The sequence below is a fragment of the Myripristis murdjan genome, chromosome 1 (assembly GCF_902150065.1).
Source record: "Myripristis murdjan chromosome 1, fMyrMur1.1, whole genome shotgun sequence".
In the NCBI taxonomy this organism is placed as follows: domain Eukaryota; kingdom Metazoa; phylum Chordata; class Actinopteri; order Holocentriformes; family Holocentridae; genus Myripristis; species Myripristis murdjan.
Window position 1 is genome coordinate 32,345,372 of NC_043980.1, and position 21,920 is coordinate 32,367,291.

The following is a 21,920-nucleotide window of genomic DNA, read 5'->3' on the forward strand; positions in this document are numbered from 1 at the left end:
ATATATATATGTATATATATGTACAGATCTATCTATCTATCTATCTATCTATCTATATATATATATATATATATATATATATATATATAAAGATATAGATATAGATATACACACAATATATATACACACAATACACACACACACACACACACACACACACACATAATGTGCTCATATAAGTATATAGGTATACCTGCACTCATCTACATGCAAGCCCACAGACACCATACCAAACATTGGTATGGAAGCACCTGCACATATACAAACACACATAGGCTGGATCTACTCAAATACATGCACTCAGTCACTCCTGTGTGTAGGCTATCCTACCAGTGATGTAGATGAGGGCATCCCAAGGAATGGTACCGTCACGGCAGTAGAGGTTGAGGTTGAGAAGAGCACACTCCCTGTCACTGTCATTGAACTCATAGCGGATGTTCCAGCCAAGAGGACCAAATTTCTTCCGCTCCTGAGACAGGTGCAGACAACACACAACCATCAACATACAGACAAGCACACAAAAAAGTAATCTTCAAATTCGTATAAGACAGACACAGGTATGAGCTGTACATATACGTGTGTATATATATATATATATATATATATATATATATATATATATATATAGGCTTTTGGGTGAAATTTATGGAAAATATAGAAAGTTCACGCTACAGTGATATTACATCATGAAAGTAGGGCATTTAAGTAGAAGCATACACTGGTGATTTCCTCATCTCAAACAATTTCTTGAAACAAAAGCCAACAACAGTGGTGGATATACCACAACAAAAAATGTCAGTGTCAATAACTTGTCATGTGCCCTTGAGCATCAATTACAGTTTGACAACAATGTCTCATTCTGTTCACAAGTCGAGTTATTGTCTGCTGAGGCATGGCATGCCACTCTTCTTGAAGGGCGGCCCTCAGGACATTGAGGTTCTGGGGTACAGAGCTCTGAGCCTCTACACGGTGACTCAGCTGATCCCATAGGTTTTCTATGGGATGCAGGTCTGGAGAAAGTGCAGGTCACTCCATTTGAGGTACCCCAGTCTCCAGCAGCCACTCCCTAATGATACGACCTTGATGAGCTGGAGCATCAAACACCTGATGTCAATTTTGCCGTTAAACTCCTTGTTAGAGAACAGCAACTTGTGCAAAAAGTACTGAAACACTGAACAGTTGGACATGTGCATTCAAAAGTTTACAGAAGGTCACATTAAGTTCACCTGTAAAGGTTATAATGCATTTTAGGTTCATCCTGAAATTTCACCCAAAAGCCGAATATCCCTAACTTTTTGTGAGTAGTGTGTGTATATATATATATATATATATAAATATGGCAGCTTTTGTATGATGCAACAAGAAATTGAGAGAGAGAGGTGGAAAGAAAGAGAGAGGTTTAATAGATGCACATAGTGTGTGTGTGTGTGTGTGTGTGTGTGTGTGTGTGTGTGTGTGTGTGTGTGTGTGTGTGTGTATGAGGGTGTGACCTGGATGATGGCATGGAAAAAGCAGATTCCGAAGACGATCTTTCTCCACTGGCGCCCCAGAATGTGATCTTCAAAGAAGTTGCTGGAGATCTCTGTGAAGGCTCGCCGCATGTTGGCTCGCAGGCCTTTGGGGGGTTCATTAGTCACCTGGCAACCACAACACAGAGACACACAGCTCTAGATGGTTACTATTGACGAGACCAAAGTGACTCTTGCTCAATCCGCCAAGAACCTTGGTGTGATGCTAGACAACCAGCTACTCTGTCAGGTCCACACTGCAGCCACAACCTGATCCTGATTTACAACTACAACTCCTCCTACAGTGTCCAAAAACACTCCCTCTGTCGAAACCTTCCAACATCTTTTTTCCATCCCAATATTACCCTTTGGTACCCTCCTCCGACACTCCCTCCACTGACTCCCTGTGATTGTTCAAAGTGAAAACATTGGTGCTGTCATGTAAGGCAAAATAAATGTATTTAGCATGGCAGGTGCTTATAATGTCTTAAAGTTCTGACAGCGCTGATAATGTAAGAATTTTACATTTGCATCTAAAAAATGTAGAAATATAAGAGGATGGGTGAGCATCAAGAAAAGCCTGATTACCTCACCACAAATAAATAATTCTATAACTACATAAATAAATATGCACATGTCAGAAATAAAGAACAAAGAAAAAAAGTCAAATTCCTTTGATATTCCTGAAATACTGATTTGTATTTAAGATTTAACGCTGCCTTTTCAAAGAAAAAGGAACGTGTTCGGCCTTTTGTTCAACTGGGTTATGATTACAAACCATGTCATCTGTCGTAACCTCCCAGTAAAAGCAAAACAAATTGCATCCATTTAGTCTTTTAACTTATTCACCATTATCAAACAGAATCCCTCATCCAAACAGACACAACTCTAATACCATTATGAAATACCTCAGCATACAGCTGAGGTATGCATCTGCTGTAGACAGTTAAATAACAACTTATAACGAGGTCCTCTTTGTGATTAATGAACTCTCCTGAAACTACCAGCTCTAGCATACAGAGCAGCACAGAGGTAAAATATTAACATTCTTCTGCAAAGATGCAATATGTATAATCTGTATGTCTCCCCTGACCCCACCCCCGTCTAAGAATAAGTTGTACTCAGCATAAATATTTAGAGGAGTTGCTTTCAGCACATGTGGGTGTGTGTGCATGTTCACATTCCTCTTCATGAAGAATGAAGAGTACACGCATGCGTAACAGCCATGTGTGACTGGTAGAAATGCAGAATTCTGCAAAATCATGACTGAGCTCTTTGACGTTTCAAGTGAATGCAACAAATCCCCTGATATAGGGAACATTAGCCCTGCAGTGGGGTTTTTGAAATTCAATTTCCGATTGAAGTGAACTGAAGTGAGGATAGTGTTTCAGTGTGTGTGTCTGTGTGTATGTGTGTGACTGTGTATACAAAGGTGTGATTACCTTGACAGAGTTCTGGAGAACTGTGACGGGAAAGACTTTGGTAGGCATGGAGCTCAGAAATAGACGGAAGTCCTCATGGATTACCGTGTCTTCACAGAAACATAAAGGAGCATTATTTACTATTATACAAAACCAACTTTGTGTGTATACACAGAAACACTAGTGATACATCAATAAATTCACATGCATCAGTAGACACATGAAGGTGTAGCACTAGTTTTCTGTAATGAGATATGTGTTTATGTCAACATGTGAGTGTTTTTGTGTGACATCAAGGCAACAGGATGAGATAAAACTGCACTGGGCTCAGGCTACAGGGAAAACATGCTTCACTTGATTTTGTTGATCACTGAGTTGCGTATTCTAATCATGACAATGCAGCTATAGGTGAAACATTCTGAAAATCTGGCTATTTATGGCACATTTACAGAAATGTTTATTAATGGGCATTGCCCCTGAAAATAAAATAAATTAATTAATTAATAACTCAGTCGTCCTTACTGTAACTTACCACATGACTCTGAACAACATCTAGAATTATTTGCTGATATTGTTCATAGTATACTACTGTCCATCTTGACTGAATTGCAGCTATAGTAAATGGTAAAATTCAAAACATATTCCCAACAGGTGTTAAAATGTAAAACATATAGGTGTGATGCCAAGGTGATTTAATGGTAACAACCTGTTTTCTACCTAATACCCTAAATGTTGTGTTTGTATAAGGTTGTGAGATAGTTCAAGTAGCTGAGGCAGGCTGTCCATTTGACCCATACAAGGATCAAGTGTTCGATGGTAGCCTTTGGTTTCTCTTATTAGGAGCCTAGGATTTACCTGCCATCTATATCAGTTCTGATATCTGGTAATCTTGGACATGCACACAGGCTTACTGTAACTGGCCTCCGAATTGCGCGCCTGCAAAAGCAAAAAGGCAGGCAGCTAGCAAGGCATTACTCTGTATCTGCTGCCAAAGGCAGCTTAGCAGGGTACAGGAGGTGCTTCTTGTAACCGACGTTATATGTGAAACTTTTTCATGCAACTTGTTTCCATGTATCTGAGTAGTTTTGGAGTTCCATCCAGTAAAAGTCATGAACTGGGTTTGCATCAACATTTGGAATGTTCCACATATTGTTCAATATAAGTAACAACAAACAAATCTATAATTCTCATTCAATACAAAAAAGCATTCTACAGTTCACTCAAAGCCAAAATAATTCTATGGAAGTCTATCAGGATAAATTGGAGCAATTATTTCAATTAAATCAATCCATTAGACTGAACACTTTTAACTGAACAAAACAGAGGAATTGTTCAACTTTTAGGTTATTTGTGTCTGCTAGCTAATGCTGGGTGATTGTTTCAGTGAGTTAAAACTAATTAGAAACTAGTTAAGTTCAGATACACAACATGATTATAAATGAAAGCCATTAACACAAAGAGGCTAACTGCTAATGCTGATGGTAGACAACGAACCACTAGTGAGAGCAGGCTTCAGTATCATGTACCCTTTCAATCCAGTGGCTGCAACATTTCATCTGGAGCTTCTTGATAATATGGCTTCCACCTGTATTTTATTTTCTCACATTTATATATTGAAAATGCATTTCCATTTCTTTCCTGGAATATGGCATTATTGTAATGGTTGCTGCATTACATAAGCACTCGTGACCATAGATGTGGTTTTGTGTGCACATAAGTCACATACCAGGTTCACTCAAGGTTTTAATGAGCTCCTCCATTGTTAACATCCAGGAGACGGCCAGGTGACAGTTCTGCAGGAAGACCCAGTTGCCGTTCTTCAGTGCTTCTAGGATCATTTTCTCTGCAATAGGCCCCTGGCCTTGGCCCAGTGAGATGGACATAACCCTGTGGGACAATGAGGGCTTAAAGGGTTTTCTGATTTTCTCCCTGTGATCACACCTCTGGCCATTCTGACTGTCATGTACAAATTATTTTTGCTCATTTAATCCTCAGGAGCATTTGCGCTAATGTCAGACAATGAAGCTGCAGGATGGTGGCCAGAAGAGCGATTTCAGCCTCTTGGTAGTATTGAGCTTAGTTCTTTTTCTTTTTCTAGTGTGGCCTGTCCAATCCTTGGCCTCGCATTAGCAAACTTTCAGCTTGTGGGTAGGGGCAAGATTAACAGAATCCTTACTCAAAGGGTTTTGGAAAGGAAAATTTCTCAAGCAATTATGGACTTTTGAGTCTGTAGTGATGGATCATGCTGCCTTCAGCAGAGATGGGCAATTAATCAATCTAGGTAATAAAAACAGCCTAGATGATATACTGGGCACAAAAAAACAGAAAAATATATAAAAAAATATTGGTGGTTGCACTTCTTGACAAAATTTCTGTATGCTACATTTATTCAAAATGCTTCATTTGAAGCATGATGAGCATGGGCATTAAGAGTCACATTTGGGTTCAAAAGGACACATGGAGAAACACCATCCATGCAAATGGATGAATAAATGGCTATTTGTCAAAGACAGTAGCTGTACTTACAACAACTAAGCCACTTATACACCAGTCAATCCTAAAACTAAATCAAACTCTGAACCACTGATCAAGAGAAAATGTTGACTATGCTTCTGTCTTGTATGTGTCTATAATTGTATGTATAGTATATGCGTGTCTGCTTTATGTGCTGCATGTGATAAAGTTGTATCGTATCATATTATACCGTATCGTATCGTACTGTTTTCATGTTTTTAATTCCTCATTAGCACACAAGATGTATCACTTAAATAACTCAGCTTGGAAATGCTGCATGTCCCTCACTTCACGAGAGCTAGGCTACCGGCTTCCCTCTGCATAATTTCATTGAGCTACGTCAGTTAGCATCTAGCCTGTTGCTATCTTTGTACTGGATGCACAGGGACGAGATTGGTATTATTCGCTTCATCTCACTCTGGTTAAGAGCGATAATAAATACATTTCACCAAAAGTCAGTGTGTTTCTGTTAAAGAAGGTGCAACCATCCTTAAATAGAAACAATATAAAGGAGAATTCTTCTTTACATATTTCCTTCCCTCTTATCTACCAAATCCCAATGCCACTCCTTCATCTTATATGACCCTCTTCTTCCTTTACCTGTCAAGGCAACCCCTCTCTTTAGCAAATCGCTGGAAGGCACCCATGGGGTCTGATCCTGTGCTGAGGATGAACACCAGCGGGGTGGAGGGGGACATGCCATTATAAAGAGTAACCAGGTCCACTGGGGGGTTTTCCACAAACTGCTTCCCCAGGTTCACAATCACAAACTCTGTAGCTGCAGACACCACCTGGGCAGGAGAGAGGGGAGGTAAATAATGAAATACTAGGGAAAACAGAACAGATAATAGAAAGATAAAGGGGAGAGTGCATGTGTGACAAAGAAAAGGAAGGCAGAACTAGATAAAGTGAGAATGAGAAAGTAAGAGGAAAAGAAAGAGGAGTAAAGAAAGAATAAGAATTTGAGAGACAGAGATTAGAGGCAAGGGCGAGTGAGCAAGGCAGCAATGGGATGGAGACTGATAATAAGAGGGGGTTATAAATAGAGATAAAATTAAATGGGTGAATGGGCAACCTGAATGTTTTTTATCAACTGCGCACATCGCTGCACAGCCTAGAGGGCTTTATTTTCAAAGATCCAATATAAAACACCATGATGAAAAGAAAAAAAAGAAAAAAATCTGTCTCTGGTTTTGAACATGGTACTAAATCTGACATTCTTCGACTAAGCCTTCAGATACAAACATACATTCCTTAAACCATCGGTAGATAAACATCCATAGCTTAGCCTTCATCTTGTCTCACCTTCTCCTCCAAGAAGCTCTTGATGAGGATTAGTTTCTGGAAGGTCCCCAACCTCTCATTCCAGTGGCCTCTGATCTCATTCTCCTTCTCCACCTCTTTGGTGTCCCATAGAGGAGACAGCTCTAACACGTAGCCCTCCCAGGTCTCTGGGTTTATGGAAGCTTGCAAACGACCTAAAGGAGAGGGTACAACTGACTCACATTTGATGCTTTACAAATCTCTATAAGGCTGTCCTCATGCGTAAACAAGTGTTTGTAGGAATCACGGTAGAACAGCTAGTATACTTAGCTGCTCAGTGATCCTAGCCAGGTCAGTCACTCTATTAATGCCCTAATTTGTATACTTAGCAGAGAAGTGATATGCTGCATCAAAGGATCCTGGTTAGACCAGTTTGGGTGATAACATTAAGGTTTGGATACCTAGCTTGACATGGATATGGGTTCTGGTGATCTCCTTGCAGATGCCCTTGAAGCATGGCAGCGTGTCCTCCAGCTCACAACATGTCTGCCAGAAGAAGTCGCTAAGCCACGGCACATCTGGCCGTTCTGAATACTCCTGGGAGATGGAGAAATGAAGGGCAAGAAGATTAGAAGGGAGAAAGGAGGAGGAAGGGCGAAGAATGGGTAAGATTGTAAGCAGAGAATAAGAATGAGTATGTAAAAAAGGAAGTGCGTGAAAGTGAGAAGAACAAAAGATAGAGACAACACAGGATTAGAAGATGGATACTTGGAGATGATACAGGGATGAAGATGTTAGAAGGTATGAGGGCATGACAGAAAAAAACTGTAAAGCATATTAAGTATTGGGGGTGGAAGTGATGGATGGAATATGGATGCAAGGCAAAAGGTGGAAGATAAGAGAATGTAGGGTGAAGGAGAAGGAAAGGAGAGACAACAACAGAATGAAGACCATGGTACCTGAAAAGAAACCTGCACTGACTAATCTATGTTGTGGTTGCACATCTATCTCATCTCGTCAATGAAAGCAAAGCTAAATTTCATTATTCATTGTTTTGTCCAATCCCTCTCCCCTCTCAACTGTGCAGACCAGTGGTTCCTTAGCTGCAATATGTTCTAAGAGGGAAAAGAAGAATTAATGACAGAGAGAGACTGAAAAGGAGAGAGATGGAGGAGAGAGTTGAGAGGAAACCATTGAAATTCAAGTCCAGCAGTTAACAAAACTCCTCTGGGTTGCATTGGCTGTCAGGAATCATGAATAAAAGCAGAAAGGGTATGCAAGTTGGCAGTAGATACTGATCTGAGGTCAGATTTGATGCCCCTCATGTCTAAAGGTTAGTGCTGGAACTCTAGGAGGAGCAATTGATCCTAAATCTGTGTTTGACTTCAGGGAGTGAAGCTTCAGTGTTGATCACAAAGACGAGGGGCGATTAACATTAACATGCCTGACACAGGCTGTGTGAATTACCAGCATCTCCATTTCTCAGTATTTGTCAACCTCTCTACAGAATGACGTTCTCGTTCTTTCATACTGTAGGTATCTGTCACTTTCTCTTTGTGTTTTGATCTGTCTCAGCTGTTCTTCAGCAGCCCAATGACCAAGAGAGAGACTGACTATAACAAAGAATGTATTTTTTTTTATTATCAAACAAATCCCAAGATGAGAGGGACAGCAGATAAAGACATTGCCTTGTGGGCTATGGGATAAACAGAAGAGATTTTTTTTGAAGGGGAAAATGCAACAGCTCCTGGCCTATCGACAAGGAAAAAGCCAAGACAACAAACTGTAACAAATTGATCTATTTTCTTCTAACTACAAGAATACCAGGTAGTTCACAATGATGTAAACAAAACAAAAAACTCCTTGTTTTTCAATTACACCTCATGCTATGGCTATCAATATGGAGGCTACAGGCAGTCCAGCTTCAGCACTTCTGATTCGCCTTGCTTCAATGATCAACCCTCCCAACTCACAGCTGGCTATTCTGGCATATTAGAGAGATGATTAGTTGAACTGACTACTCAGTCATTCTTTATCTCAATAACTGTGTCACCTCATTGGCTAAAATCTATGACTGCACAATCATGTGAAAACCTGATCCTGTTCTTTTCATGTCTTTATTGAAATTGTCAGTTTGCACGGTTTCTTATGACTTAAGCAGTTGATTGATAGCACCCCAATAATCCATGAAAACCACTGAAAAAACCTTGGATAATTATGCATTTGTAAAAATGCAGAAACATTTTTTTTTTCTAAATTCCTACAAAGCTGACTTTTTAAAAAGTAGACTTTCTGCTAACAGCAAAACTCCAAATTGATTTGTTGCCCCACCTTATCCAATGGGGCTGCTCCTCTTAGGAAGTGCTGCCACTCTGCATCAGAGACCTCGCCACACTGCCTCATGATCTCAGCACATAGCATGAAGCTGTAGATGGTCTTGTGCTGCTCAAAGAGGCCACGAGACACATTGATGTAGGAGGTGAGCAGGGTCTGATCCAGCAGGATTTGGAGGCGTTCTTCCAGCACACTGCTCTTTTCTGATGTCTCAATGGTGGAGTTAAACAGCTGAGAGGGAGAGGAATAAGAAAGGAATAAGACAGCAGCAGGAATGACAGGCCGCAAAAAAAGAAATATTAGAAGAGAAAAACAATAGCAATACCAACTTGATATTTTACACTGTTGTGCACTGTAATTTCAGTCATGATGTGATGCAATGTCTCCTCTCATAAACTTTATGGTTCATAGTACTGTGTAAAGATCACATCAGAACGCTAACAACTTTATACCTTGACAGGGATTGGTCTATGGGTTCCAAAATAAAACGTGGCTGATATGTTTCACCTGTTTGAAGTACTTGAGGGAAAACTGGTACATGGGGTCAATCTCAGAAAGGCTGGCGATAACAAAGTACAAGACAGAGCCGCGAGTAGCCACAGGCCTGTAGCGCTCTCTTTCTGAGTTGATCTTCAGCTCTGTGGACTCCGCCTCCTCCAGACGATGCTTTATGGCCTCTGATGTGACCTTAGGAATGATAAAAAACAGAGGGAAGAGGAACAGGGGGATAGACAGAGAGAGTGATAACAGACAGAGAAAAAAATGAAGAAAGAGGTGGGAGTTGAAAAGGATAGGTCAAAAGGAGAAAAGGAGAAAATAGAAAGATAGAAATAAATACTTGGACATGCCTGTTATGACAGAGGATTTCATATTCATCATCCTAACAACATAAAGCAAGTCAAGTATCATACTTTTCCACATGACCTCTATGTGACCTCAGACTGACCTTTGACTCCTGTAGGGTCTGAACCAGCTCCTCATTGTCCAGTATACTGCCTTCGGAGGTGAAGAGAAGCTTAAGGATGCGATCTTCAATGGCCTTCAGCTGGTTGCGGTCAGAGTTGATGCGCACAATCAGCTGATTTCTCTGTTCCTCTAGATGTGGACTCTCTAGACGCACCACATCACTTAGTGGAGGGAGACAGGATGGAGATAGTTGTGTGTGAAAGATTATGGAGGAAGAAAAATAATGTCAGAGATTATGGTTAAAGTGAAAGGAAAGTAAGCAATCAAAACGTGTGTGAGTGTGTGTGTGTACCTAAGAAGCTGGTCCTCCAAACCCAACTTGGTCACAGTGAAGTTTATGATGGTCACTTTGATGCACACCTGAAAGGCAACAGGAACAGAGTAACAGCACATGCATACATTGCATCACACTCACTGCCAAGTGTAAAGGATGGGTAAAACTGCAGAAAATCAACATAATACATTTTCCTCATGAGTGGTAGCCACCATCACTCATTCACACAGCCCACTTTTGACACATGCCCCTAAATGCAAATTCACTTCGATACCATTCTAGCTTTGCCATGTCACTAATGCCCAATAGATTGGATCAGTCACTGTTACTGACAGCTGATGTCCAACACAGAGGTTTTGGAGAACACTGGCAGACAGGTTCCTGCTGTCTGAGTTCCTACTCACTGCCTGAATGCACAACTGGCTTGCACTGGCGCTGCAGGAAAGGCTTGCACTGTGATGTGTATTAGAGGCCGTTGGGGGTGAATATGAGGGCGTCAAACAATGGGTGGGCTGGTAGGTGGGTGCATCTTTTGATAATGGCAACTTATCAGCCATAGTCATTGCCATTTGTGGTTGCCAACTGTTTATTGTACCAGCAGGCACTATGCTGGCATGAAAAAAAGGGAAAGTGACTATGCCACAGGCATTGCTTATTATTTGTTTGACACTTGTTGTTATTTCACAAAACAAATGTGCTTTTTATCTCAAGCCTAGAATTATTTGGATGAAATATAATTTGGGGTTGTTGGCTTTATTGCAAAATATATAATTGTGTGAAGCAAACGGAGGGGTGTTTTAGTGTTTGTGTAATCAATGACTCCAGGGTGAATTTACGTGGTGTCTCTGTCAAACAGCTGTTACTGCAGATGATAGATGAACTTAATGCCAGGTGTGTTGGAGTTCTATTAAACAGGTGCTGATGATTTAATATAAACAGGACCTCAATCAAAGTAAAATACAGAGGTCTGAAAGACCTAAACGTGTTCATGGGTGTGTCTGCTGTCCTTACCTCAGGCAGGTAGTGAGGGTTGGCCATCTTGGTGGTCATATAGAACCTAAAGTTCTTGTCATAATCAATATCTGAGTCTCCCAGTCTAATCAATGTGCGCCCGCCTGCCACAAATGTCTGCTTCAACAGGATGGGCTCCAGAGCTGGATCTAGGGTTTCTTTCAACTATGCACACATGCACACACACACACGCAAACAGGACACACACAATTAAGGACAGAGATAGGAGTTATCCTATGTGACATGTTCTACGTTAAAGCTTGTGTGTGTGTACCAAGTCTAGTGTGTGCCTACCTCCTCCAGTAGTACAGGCATGCCCATGCGGATGGCATTTTCTAGGGTTCGAAGGAAGCCTGGGTCTGTCAGCTTGATCACCTTCAGTCCATGCTTGGTCTCCTTAGAGCGGATCCAGCGGTTTGCCTAAGGGAGAGACAGATAGTTTTTATCTACTGTGATAAAACCATCACTAATCAAGGCATTTTTTGTTTTACATATAAGATAATGTGCGTGAATGCACATGCAATATTTGATGTAATTCACATTCAAAGGCAAAGGGTGACCAAAGGAAAGGAGATGCAGTGTGAAAAGACATGAGACTATTTGGCTAAGTTGTTTGCTGTCTGCTCCTTGTGCTAGAGCAGAGACTGAGAACTATTTCTGGATGGGTGAGTTTGTGTGTTGGTGTGTGAGAATGGGTACTATACAGTACATATCAGGCATCTAAATCATGCAGTTGCTTGACACAATCAGACATGGAAGCCTCCCCATTTTAGTTGTCAGCATTCCTGTCTGTCTGTTTAGGGAAATGCCTCCACATATCTACATCACTATGTCTGTGCACAACAAGAAGGACCTTTTCATGGAGCAGCTGTACTCAGAAGAAGAGCAATGGATGTAAGATAGGAAAAATAATCTCAGAAATGACAGGAGAGAAAATGAGAGTTGTCAGTGGATATGACACAGAATACTAAGCTGCAGGGAGTCTTACAAAACTGAAGCAGTGACAAGACACCTGTACTGTACATATTAGCGTGGCTTCACAAGCATGTGTGTGCATGCTTCAAATGTAAATCAGTGTGTGTCTACTCTACGCATGGGCACATATCTCTTTGTATTTGTGTATGTGTATGTGCATGTGTCCTCTCAACAGCACATTTAGGGCAGCAAGGAATTCTGTGTGTGTCTGTGCCTTTCTCTCTGAGCAGATAGCAGGGGCCAGAGCTCTTCGCTCTTTGTCTCAGACAGTGCCCTGAGAACAAAACTCAAATTGAAAGTCGGAAGCTTTAACTAGCATATATTAGACCACACATTAAAAATCACGGCAATTTCTAAGTATTTGTGCAGAGGGCAACCTAATCTCTTCGAACAGATACATACTGTGGCACTGGACTGTGGCCATCAAAGCCATCTGACAATGGCAGACTACAAATAGGAAATTGTTATCTGCGCAGTGTAATATCAGCATGCAGAGAGGATGTGCAAAACTGGTTTAAGCATTGTTCTGAGAATGAATGAAAAGAAAATTGTGAGCTCAAAGAAAATAGTTTTGGGTGGCTTGAATGACAGAAGTAGTAATTAAATTGATGCAAAATCAAAGTTTCCCAGAGACTGCCCTGGGCCCTAAGAAGAAGTCCCTGGGAAGAAAATGAAAGATAGTTTTGTGAACAATGAAGTGAACAATTTTTCATTGTTTTATTCCAGTGCAATACACAGAGGTGAGTAAAATGACAAAAAAATTCAATGTTGATATTCAATTTTGATAAGTTGTCATTCTTTTTCCTGTTATATCTTTATTTATAAGGTGGTTATATAATTCTTAGTAAATCTAGCTGAAATAAGAGATAAGAGATCTGAGGGATAAAATATTAGTCAGTGGGGGTTTCCACCCAATGTCGCTCCATTTACAACTGAAACCAGCTTCTGAAATCTGTTGAAAACAATTATGTTGTGAAAACAAAACAATGGATCAATTGAATGAGCCATGAGCTGTCTGATAAATAGCAGGAATGAATAAATGAATGCTGCCTGAATCCCAATCTACTTGTTTACCTGATCCTGGGGGTCAATCATGAGGGGCCAGCGGTGCCCCTGGGTGACTAGGATACCATTCTCTGTGGAGACAGTGTCACGAGGCAGACCCTCAGTGTTCCACTGGCGGATGATGTAGGGGTCGCCCAGGATGTTGATCAGGCTGAAACTGGCACTGATGGGGATGTTGAGTTCTTGACACCGTGCCATCCACTGGTCAATTAGCTGGGGAAAGGACACAGACTTCACTGCTGTCTCAACTGACATGAAGGTGAGTAGACAATGACATAACTAATGGGCAAAAAATAATAATAATGGTTAAATTTAGTTAAATTCAGTTAAATTCAGCTAGATTCATCACATTGTATGAATTTCTCTGTTGTTAACATTTTCCACTGCTGTCTTTCTTTTGCCATTTAGAATCTGTTGACCTATTCAGTTGAAGGTTCTTTATTTGACAGATCTTTTGTTTGTTTTGAGCCATTATTTTCTAAGCATCATTTTTACCAGCAACAATGTCATGGCCCAATTCTGACTGTATGTCTGATTGTTTATTAGTAGGATATCTCAAAATATTTGAATAGATTTGCACAAAATGTGACCAATTTCACATAATATGGCAAAATGTTTGTGGAGAGCTTAGTCATGGGGCAATAAAGGAGCTGGTTATGCAAATTGGCCAAAATGGGGCATGACAGTGGGTTTGGCCTATCACAAGGTGCATCACTTCTGAATGGATTCACATAACACTGCAAGATTTTGTGGAAAGGCTGGTCATGAGCCAGATTAACGCTTCATTACGACTGGTGAAAATGGAGTATGACAATGGATATGGCCTATCACAGAAAGGTGCCTAACTTCCAAAACGATTCACCTATTACGGCAAAACTTTACAGAAAAGCTTGGTCATGGTCGAGCTTGGTCAAGAGCTGATTAACCTTTGACACTTACTGACCAAAGGGGAGTGAGGTGGTGGGTGTGGCCTAAGGTGCATGACCTCAGCAAAAGAAATACTCCCTAAATCAACCCCACACATGTATGTGTTTAATGTTTAAATTTATTAAACAAACAAAAAATTTGAAGCATTTAAAATAAAAACAGACAAAACTTAAATGTGGTCAGCCATGTGACATGAAAATATCTTGTAACCACCTATTGCCACATTGCTCCCATTCTCCTCTATCCAAGCCCATTTATCCAAGTGCCATTTATTCTTAATGCCCTTATCGACATATTTGCTGTCTTCCCCAGGCTTCATGAACCTGCGGTCCATCCTGTGGGTTGCAGTGCGTCACTGTAGGCTAACAAGGCTCACTTTCGACGGCACATGGAACGCCTGATTGTCAACACCCAAGTCCTGCCCAAGCCCTACTTCTGATTGGCTAGTAGGCCTATTGTTAGTGTGGTTGAGAACAAAAGCTGCACTTCTATTGGATCCAGAGAAATGTCTGTTAGATAAATTTGGGCGAACCCTGTTTTTCAAATTTTTTTCGCAGTCACGCCAGTACGCTGGAGATCCGGCATGGCGCTGGAATGCTATCATCCCTGAATATATCAAGGAAGGTTAAACACATACAATTATACTGCAAACTAAGAACAAAGGGGTGAAGTCTCTGAAGTAGGTTCATACTTGGCCTACTAGATGTCTACATGACAAACAACACTGGCCCTTTGCCTACCAGCTTGATAACATGTAGCACATTTCACTTACCAGTTGTCTGTAGTGAGAGGTGAACGCTCCATAGTAAGCCACACAGGCAGCTGCGATGAAAACATTCCCCACAACATTGTTGATCTCCTGCTCAAACAGCATGACACTCTCCTCCCAGCGTACCTGTTCATCACCTAGAGCTGAGGTTAGCTTCCCTGCCCTGGCCAGCCGTGCCTCTGTCAGAGCCATGGTGTTAGCTTTTGTAGGGGTGGGGATAGGGAAAGATGATATTAGCAAAGTAAGTGTTGGCTGAACTTTTCTTCACTCCAGTGGATTGCAAAACCTCCTTGTGTATTTAGACAAAAGAGAGGAATTGCTGGAGAAATCTGTGTTATCTTTAATCACTTTGCATAATTATACATGTCATTTAGTTGGACAGTTTAAGGCCCAGCCACAGTCTATAACCACTACATATCAAAGGTCACCTAGACTCACCTAGACCCTCCTTCTCTTTCACACTACTATCAAACTGGTCCTGGAGGACCTTGATCTGATTCTCCACTTCCTGAAGCTGTTGCTGCTTCTCCCTCAAGGTTGCCATGGTCACATCCAGCTCTGCCTGCACCAGTTGGAACACATGGAGAAGATGAGTGGACCTGCCTGACTATTAATTTATTTTTCATTTGATATTAGAAGACTTCACACAGTAATGAGAAAATTCACAATGGATAAGGTTTACGGACATTTGTAGGATGTGGTATGCATAAGTAAAAGAGTGGAGTAATTATGGAATGGAACTGCACTTTTTGTTGGAGTATGCATGGATCTATATACAACATTATGCATGACTGACCTGTGCCATGGCCAGTTTCTCTCTCTTTGGGCCAACCTCTTTAAGAACTTTGGAGTAGAGATTCATGGCTCTGACCCACATACACATAGATCTGCAAGCCTTAGATACCTTCTCCACCTAAAACAGCCAGCAGCAGAACGAGAAGATGACTTAAATAAGGAAGTTAAACGGGTAACTAGGGATAACATTCCACTTGTTACGGCTACATGACTTCATGGTGAGATTAAGGTGATACAAGGTCATGACATCACAATCCAAACATCAAAAACAGCTTATTTGTTGCTCCTATCCCAACTACAGAATAGAGGACATTTTTCAGAACTTCCTTAAGTGTTTGGATTCTAAACAGAATCTGTTTACTCTAAGCCTCTAATCCTAATAAATATCTGCAAGTTTGAAATGAAACCCAAACAGACCTTCTCAGGTACGAAATCAGGGTTGTTGACATATTTCTGCAGCTTCTGTAGGATCTGAGGCTTGATATTGTCCTTGTCATAATCTGTGAGACGTTTAAGAAAATAGGAATCTCCCAGTAACTGCTTGGCACTGGGCCAGTCTGGTCTAGAGGGATGAAAGGAGACAGGGGAAGGGGTTGCAGGGGGGAAAATATTGAGAAAAATGGTTAACATGGTTTGATTTGTACAAGGATAAATAAAATGTGTCAAAAATGTTTTGTGACATTAGCTGATTTTCAGTGCCAGTCCTTGTAGGCAGTTACACTTATATATATCTTAAGTTTCTGTGCTTAGGGTTGTGCTGGTAGTAGCCAGTAGTCATACCAACATGTACCCTGGCTCTGCTGAATGAAGCTAAGCAGGTGTGGGCTTGGCTACAACTTAGTTGGAAGAGCTCCTGGGAAAATTAAGTGGCTGCTGTAAGGGCAGCAACTGGGAAAATTAAGTTAGCAACTTAATTATTAGGACCAGAGAGGGCAGTTTTCCCTCTGATCTTAATAAATCCCAATGCCCCAGTGCAGTAATGGGGAAACTGTGCTGGAGGAGAGTCTGTGCTGTTGAAGATGCCGTGCTTTGGATGCAATGTTAATTTGACGTCCTGTGGTCATCAAAGATTCCGTAGCGCTTATGTAAAAAGTAGGGGGTTGTCCGGTGTCCTGGCAAAATTCCAAACCTGGCTCTCTCCATCTGGCAACCTAATCATTCCCTAGTGTAAATGGCTCAATGATTCTCTCTCTCTTCATCTCAAGCTGATGTGTGGTGAGTGTTCTGGCGCAAAATGGATGTCATCCAGGCTCGTTCTACAAATTGGTGGTGGTTAGGTTTCCCCCTTCACTGGGAAGCGCTTTGAGTATCAAGATAAAGCACTACATAAATATATTCATTCATTCATCTTCCGAATCGCTTATGCTCACTGTTTATGCGAACCGCTTTGCTGGAGCCTACACCAGCACTCACTGGGTGGAGGGCAGTGGAAATACGTAATCCATCATTATTGCTCGTCATAGTAATATAGGCACTGCCAGTACTGGTGGTTGAACCAGAAACCTTTCAACAACGGCTGTTTTTAAACAGAGAGTCTCGGTGTAAATTACCTTCATCTATCCTGATGCAAAGTTTTTAAGCTACAAAAAAGAGAATTTCCCTATCGGCATCAATAAAGTATCACAACTTGCAGGACTCCCTAATCAACTTATGTGTCTCGAAACTTGTGTGTATGTGTGTGTGTGCAGTGCATGTGTGTTATTTGCTTTTAAATTGAAGCAGTCCCACTCACGCAGTGTTTTTCAGCATTTGGTGCATTTAAAGTTGTAGATGATCTAATAAGTAAGCTCATAAATAGTTTGAGGTCAGGATGATTTGGCAGTGACATGACTGCATTGGAATACAGCCTGAGTGGGGATTTATCCCATTTGACAGACTGTGCCAACCGCCTAGAGTCAAATACTCTATGTGTTTGTCTGAGAGACAGGAGAGAGGCATGACAAGAGAGGAGAGCGATGGAGAGGAATTGTGTATGTGTGTGTGCATACATGTAGCAGAGTCATAGTGTGCTGACTAAAGCTAGTATCTATGGCCTGTCATAAAGGAGACCCCTGAGGCTCCCTCTGTCTGTCACAGTTTGTACTGTCACAATGCTCTGATTGCTAACACATGGGATTATGAACCTAGGTAGCAGACATCAAGCATAAGGGATTTATGTCTTCTGCTGTGACTGACTGCCTGAGTGAACAATATAACACACATTTGCAATGCTTTTTCAAAACATATTTTAGCACTAGCACTACTCACAAACAAGGCTATTTTGGCGTTCTTTTTGAGATCATTTTGGCAACCTCAGCCTGATTGACACAATGGGCTCTAGTTTTGCAGACCTGGCGAGGCGGGGACGCAGCGCAGCTGTGCTTCACCAACAGGGTGTGGACAGGTGGATTTTGCAAGTTTGGCACGCCGTGCGTGGTGGCGGAAGTACTCCGCCGTTCCTCCTACCGGCGCATGGGAGGAGAGAAGGCGTGGAGTGGGTTTGACACAGCCGATTCACTTTAAACCAATCAAATGAGCCCCTGTCCTCGCCTTTAAAATGCGCTGCACGAAGGCGTAATGAAAGTTTACACAATTGACATGGAGGTCTACTGCCGCAGGCAGAGTGGAGCCAAGGAGACCGGCGCGGAGCAGAGACCAGCGCGCAGTGCGGACATGTCACCTATACCTCACAGGTAGGCTTCCGGAATGTCAGGCAGATTAACAATGCAATAAATACCGACAAAAAACACTATTCAATGCTACTATCACAATCAGCACATACATACACTACTCACAAAAAGTTAGGGATATTTGGCTTTTGGGTGAAATTTATGGAAAATATAAAATATACAGTGATATTATATCATGAAAATAGGGCATTTAAGTAGAAGCATACACTGGTGATTTCCTCATCTCAAACAATTTCTTGAAACAAAAGCCAACAACAGTAGTGGATATACCACAACAAAAAATGTCAGTGTCAATAACTTGTCATGTGCCCTTGAGCATCAATTACAGCTTGACAACGACATCTCATGCTGTTCACAAGTCAAGTTATTGTCTGCTGAGGCATGGCATCCCACTCTTCTTGAAGGGCGGCCCTCAGGACATTGAGGTTCTGGGGTACAGAGCTCCGAGCCTCTACATGGTGACTCAGCTGATCCCATAGGTTTTCTATGGGATGCAGGTCTGGAGAAGGCCACTCCATTTGAGGTACCCCAGTCTCCAGCAGCCATTCCCCTAATGATACGACCTCGATGAGCTGGAGCATCAAACACCTGATGTCAATTTTGCCGTTAAACTCCTTGTTAGAGAACAGCAACTTGTGCAAAAAGTACTGAAACATTGAACAGTTGGACATGTTCATTCAAAAGTTTACAGAAGGTCACATTAAGTTCACCTGTAAAGGTTATAATGCATTTTAGGTTCATCCTGAAATTTCACCCTGTCGCGGGGTTCTACTTCAACTTCTTCACAAAAAATGGGAAAACACAGGCATAGTCAAAAAATATCTGGTTGGTGTGGTTTATTTGCTGGCCTCCCAAGGTGCAAACAGTGATATTTACAAAAAAGGTGAAAAAAAAAAAACAAGCAGAAGGGGAAAAAAATATTTCTTACAAAATTCAGAAATGACACAAAAAGAGTTCTTCAATAACTCAATGACTTTTTCCCAAAGACACAAATTCCAGCACACAGTCTGGAAGGCTGACCAGATGTTACCTTCTCTGTAACCAAGACAAGACTGACTCATCCAGGGCCAAAGCAGCCCCCTTTAAACCAGTTGCCCCTCCCACTAGGCTCGGTATACACATAAAAAACCCATAATCAGCATATTTTTAACCACAAACACATGTATAGCTTCCAAAACTCCAAATATAAATAGCACAAAAATATTGTGTATTTTCATAAGTGTTCCCCCTTTAACCATCACCAATTATTCACAACAAAACTAATTTTACAAACGGAAAACATAATAACGCAGGTCACATGATCATGAAACCGCGGGACAACAGACTATTTAACGGAGCAGTAGGTTACGCCTCTGTTTGGCCAACCAAACTCAGACAGCGGGAGACAGCCGGATGAATACGCAACACACTTCCACATGGTAAGTGATACTTGACGGTGTGAATGTATGCTTAAACAAAGGTAGAACTACCAAGTGTGCACCCTTGGCCGCGCTACAGAAACGGAGAAGGAAAGGGGGATGGCTATCGGATATTTTAATTACTTATCATCGGGGAAGATGGGGAAAGTGAGCACGGCTATGAATGGGAGTGTGTGTGTGCGTATGTGTGTGCGTATGCGTGCGCGCACTGCCCACAGTCAGTGACGGAGCCGCTCCGTCACATCATCCCCCTCCTCCTGAAGGTTGACGATGTGCGGCAACCTGGAGAGGTAATCTGCCACCACATTCACTTTGCCTGATCGGTGTCGGATGGTAAACCTGAAGGGCTGGAGTGAGAGGTACCATCGGGTAAGGCGGCTGTTGTGGTCCTTCATGGAGTTGATCCAGGTGAGAGCTCGGTGGTCCGTCTCCAGATCAAACTCCCGTCCTAGCAAGTAATATTGCAGGCTCTCCAGGGCCCACTTGATGGCCAGGCCCTCCTTTTCCACAGTGGAATACCTGGTCTCACGGGGCTTCAACTTGCGGCTCAGGAACAAGATTGGGCGCTCCTCTCCAGGGTCACCTTGGGCCAGGACAGCTCCAAGGCCGACTGCTGAGGCGTCCACCTGCACCAGAAATCTTCTGTTGAAGTCTGGACTCCTGAGGACAGGCAAAGAACACAGATGGGCCTTCAGGGTGTTGAAAGCTGTTTCACAGTCATCCGTCCAGGTCACCGGGTTCCTCTGGTCCTTGCTGGTCAGAGCTGTGAGTGGGTTTGCTATGGTAGCAAACTGGGGCACGAACCGTCGATACCAACCAGCCAATCCCAGAAAGGACCGCACCTCCTTTTTGGTGCGAGGTCGAGGGCAGTTCTGGATAGCTTCAACCTTATCCACTTGCGGTCGCACCTCTCCTCGTCCCAGTTGGTAACCCAGGTACCGTGCTTCCTGCCGTGCCCACTCACACTTGGCAGGGTTGAGGGTCAATCCAGCCTTCTGAATCCTTCCCAGGATTAGCGAGAGGTGTTGGACATGCTCCTCCCAGGTGTGGCTGAAGATCACAACATCATCAAGGTAAGCCGAGCTGCAGTGGCCACAGCCCTGGAGGACTCTGTCCATCAGTCTCTGGAAGGTGGCGGGTGCTCCATGCAGTCCAAATGGCATCACAGTAAACTGGAAAAGACCAGCTGGTGTGCGGAATGCCGTGTATGGACGGCTGGACTCCTCCAGTGGCACCTGCCAGTATCCCTTACACAGATCAAGGGTGGTGATGAATCGGGCAGCTCCAATCTTCTCCAGCAGGTCATCAATCCTTGGCATGGGGTAGGCATCAAACTCAGAGATCGAGTTGAGTTTTCTGAAATCAATGCAGATTCGGAGAGAACCATCCTTCTTGAAGACGATGACCACTGGACTGCACCACTCCGAGGTGGATGGCTCAATCACTCCAAGTTTGAGCATCTCCTCCACCTCCTGCTGCAGTTTTCCCACCAGCTGTTGTGGGACACGATAGGGACGCTGGCGGATGGGTTGGCCATCCTTTAGACGGATGACATGCTCAACAAGAGTGGTTTTCCCTGGGCTGGCTGCAAAGAGGGAGGAAGCCTCCTGGAAGACCTGGAGGAGCTGGGCAGCTTGCTTTGGTGCAAGATATGCGAGCACAGGAGTAGCAGGCCTTCTTATGGGTTCTGGTCCCATCTCCACTTCCTCTTCACTGTCTACCTCCCTCACCAGCAGTGCTTGTCCTGGAACCTGGGTCGGTCGGTCTTTCCACCCTTTCAGGAGGTTCACATGGTAAGTTTGTTTTGTTTTTTTCTTCTCTGGGTGGAAGACCTCGTAGGTGACTGGGCCCATCTTGCGGGTAATGACGTAGCTGCCAGCCGATCCCTCATCTCAAGCACAAATTGCACCACCCCCCTATCGCTTGGATTGGTAGACGGAGCCTCCCAGCCCTTCCGGAGCAGATCCAATGGTCCCTGAACATCCCAGCCATACAGCAGCTCGAAAGGGGA

At 42.6% G+C, this 21,920-nt stretch overlaps 1 protein-coding gene across 1 annotated transcript in view; it reads right to left on the reverse strand.

Moving 5' to 3' along the window:
* Nucleotides 1-21,920, reverse strand: part of dnah6 (dynein, axonemal, heavy chain 6) — a 101,757-nt gene that overhangs the window by 12,902 nt on the left and 66,935 nt on the right. The window contains exons 56-73 of the mRNA XM_030056308.1: nt 16,240-16,384; nt 15,824-15,940; nt 15,466-15,589; nt 15,031-15,227; nt 13,341-13,544; nt 11,586-11,711; nt 11,292-11,456; nt 10,299-10,366; nt 9,987-10,167; nt 9,548-9,727; nt 9,038-9,271; nt 7,168-7,303; nt 6,749-6,921; nt 6,044-6,234; nt 4,656-4,816; nt 2,951-3,039; nt 1,491-1,637; nt 331-469 (exon numbers count right to left, since the gene is read on the reverse strand). Of these exons, the coding sequence (XP_029912168.1) occupies nt 331-469; nt 1,491-1,637; nt 2,951-3,039; nt 4,656-4,816; nt 6,044-6,234; nt 6,749-6,921; nt 7,168-7,303; nt 9,038-9,271; nt 9,548-9,727; nt 9,987-10,167; nt 10,299-10,366; nt 11,292-11,456; nt 11,586-11,711; nt 13,341-13,544; nt 15,031-15,227; nt 15,466-15,589; nt 15,824-15,940; nt 16,240-16,384 (2,777 nt within the window). The remainder of the gene's footprint in view (nt 1-330; nt 470-1,490; nt 1,638-2,950; nt 3,040-4,655; nt 4,817-6,043; nt 6,235-6,748; nt 6,922-7,167; nt 7,304-9,037; nt 9,272-9,547; nt 9,728-9,986; nt 10,168-10,298; nt 10,367-11,291; nt 11,457-11,585; nt 11,712-13,340; nt 13,545-15,030; nt 15,228-15,465; nt 15,590-15,823; nt 15,941-16,239; nt 16,385-21,920) is intronic.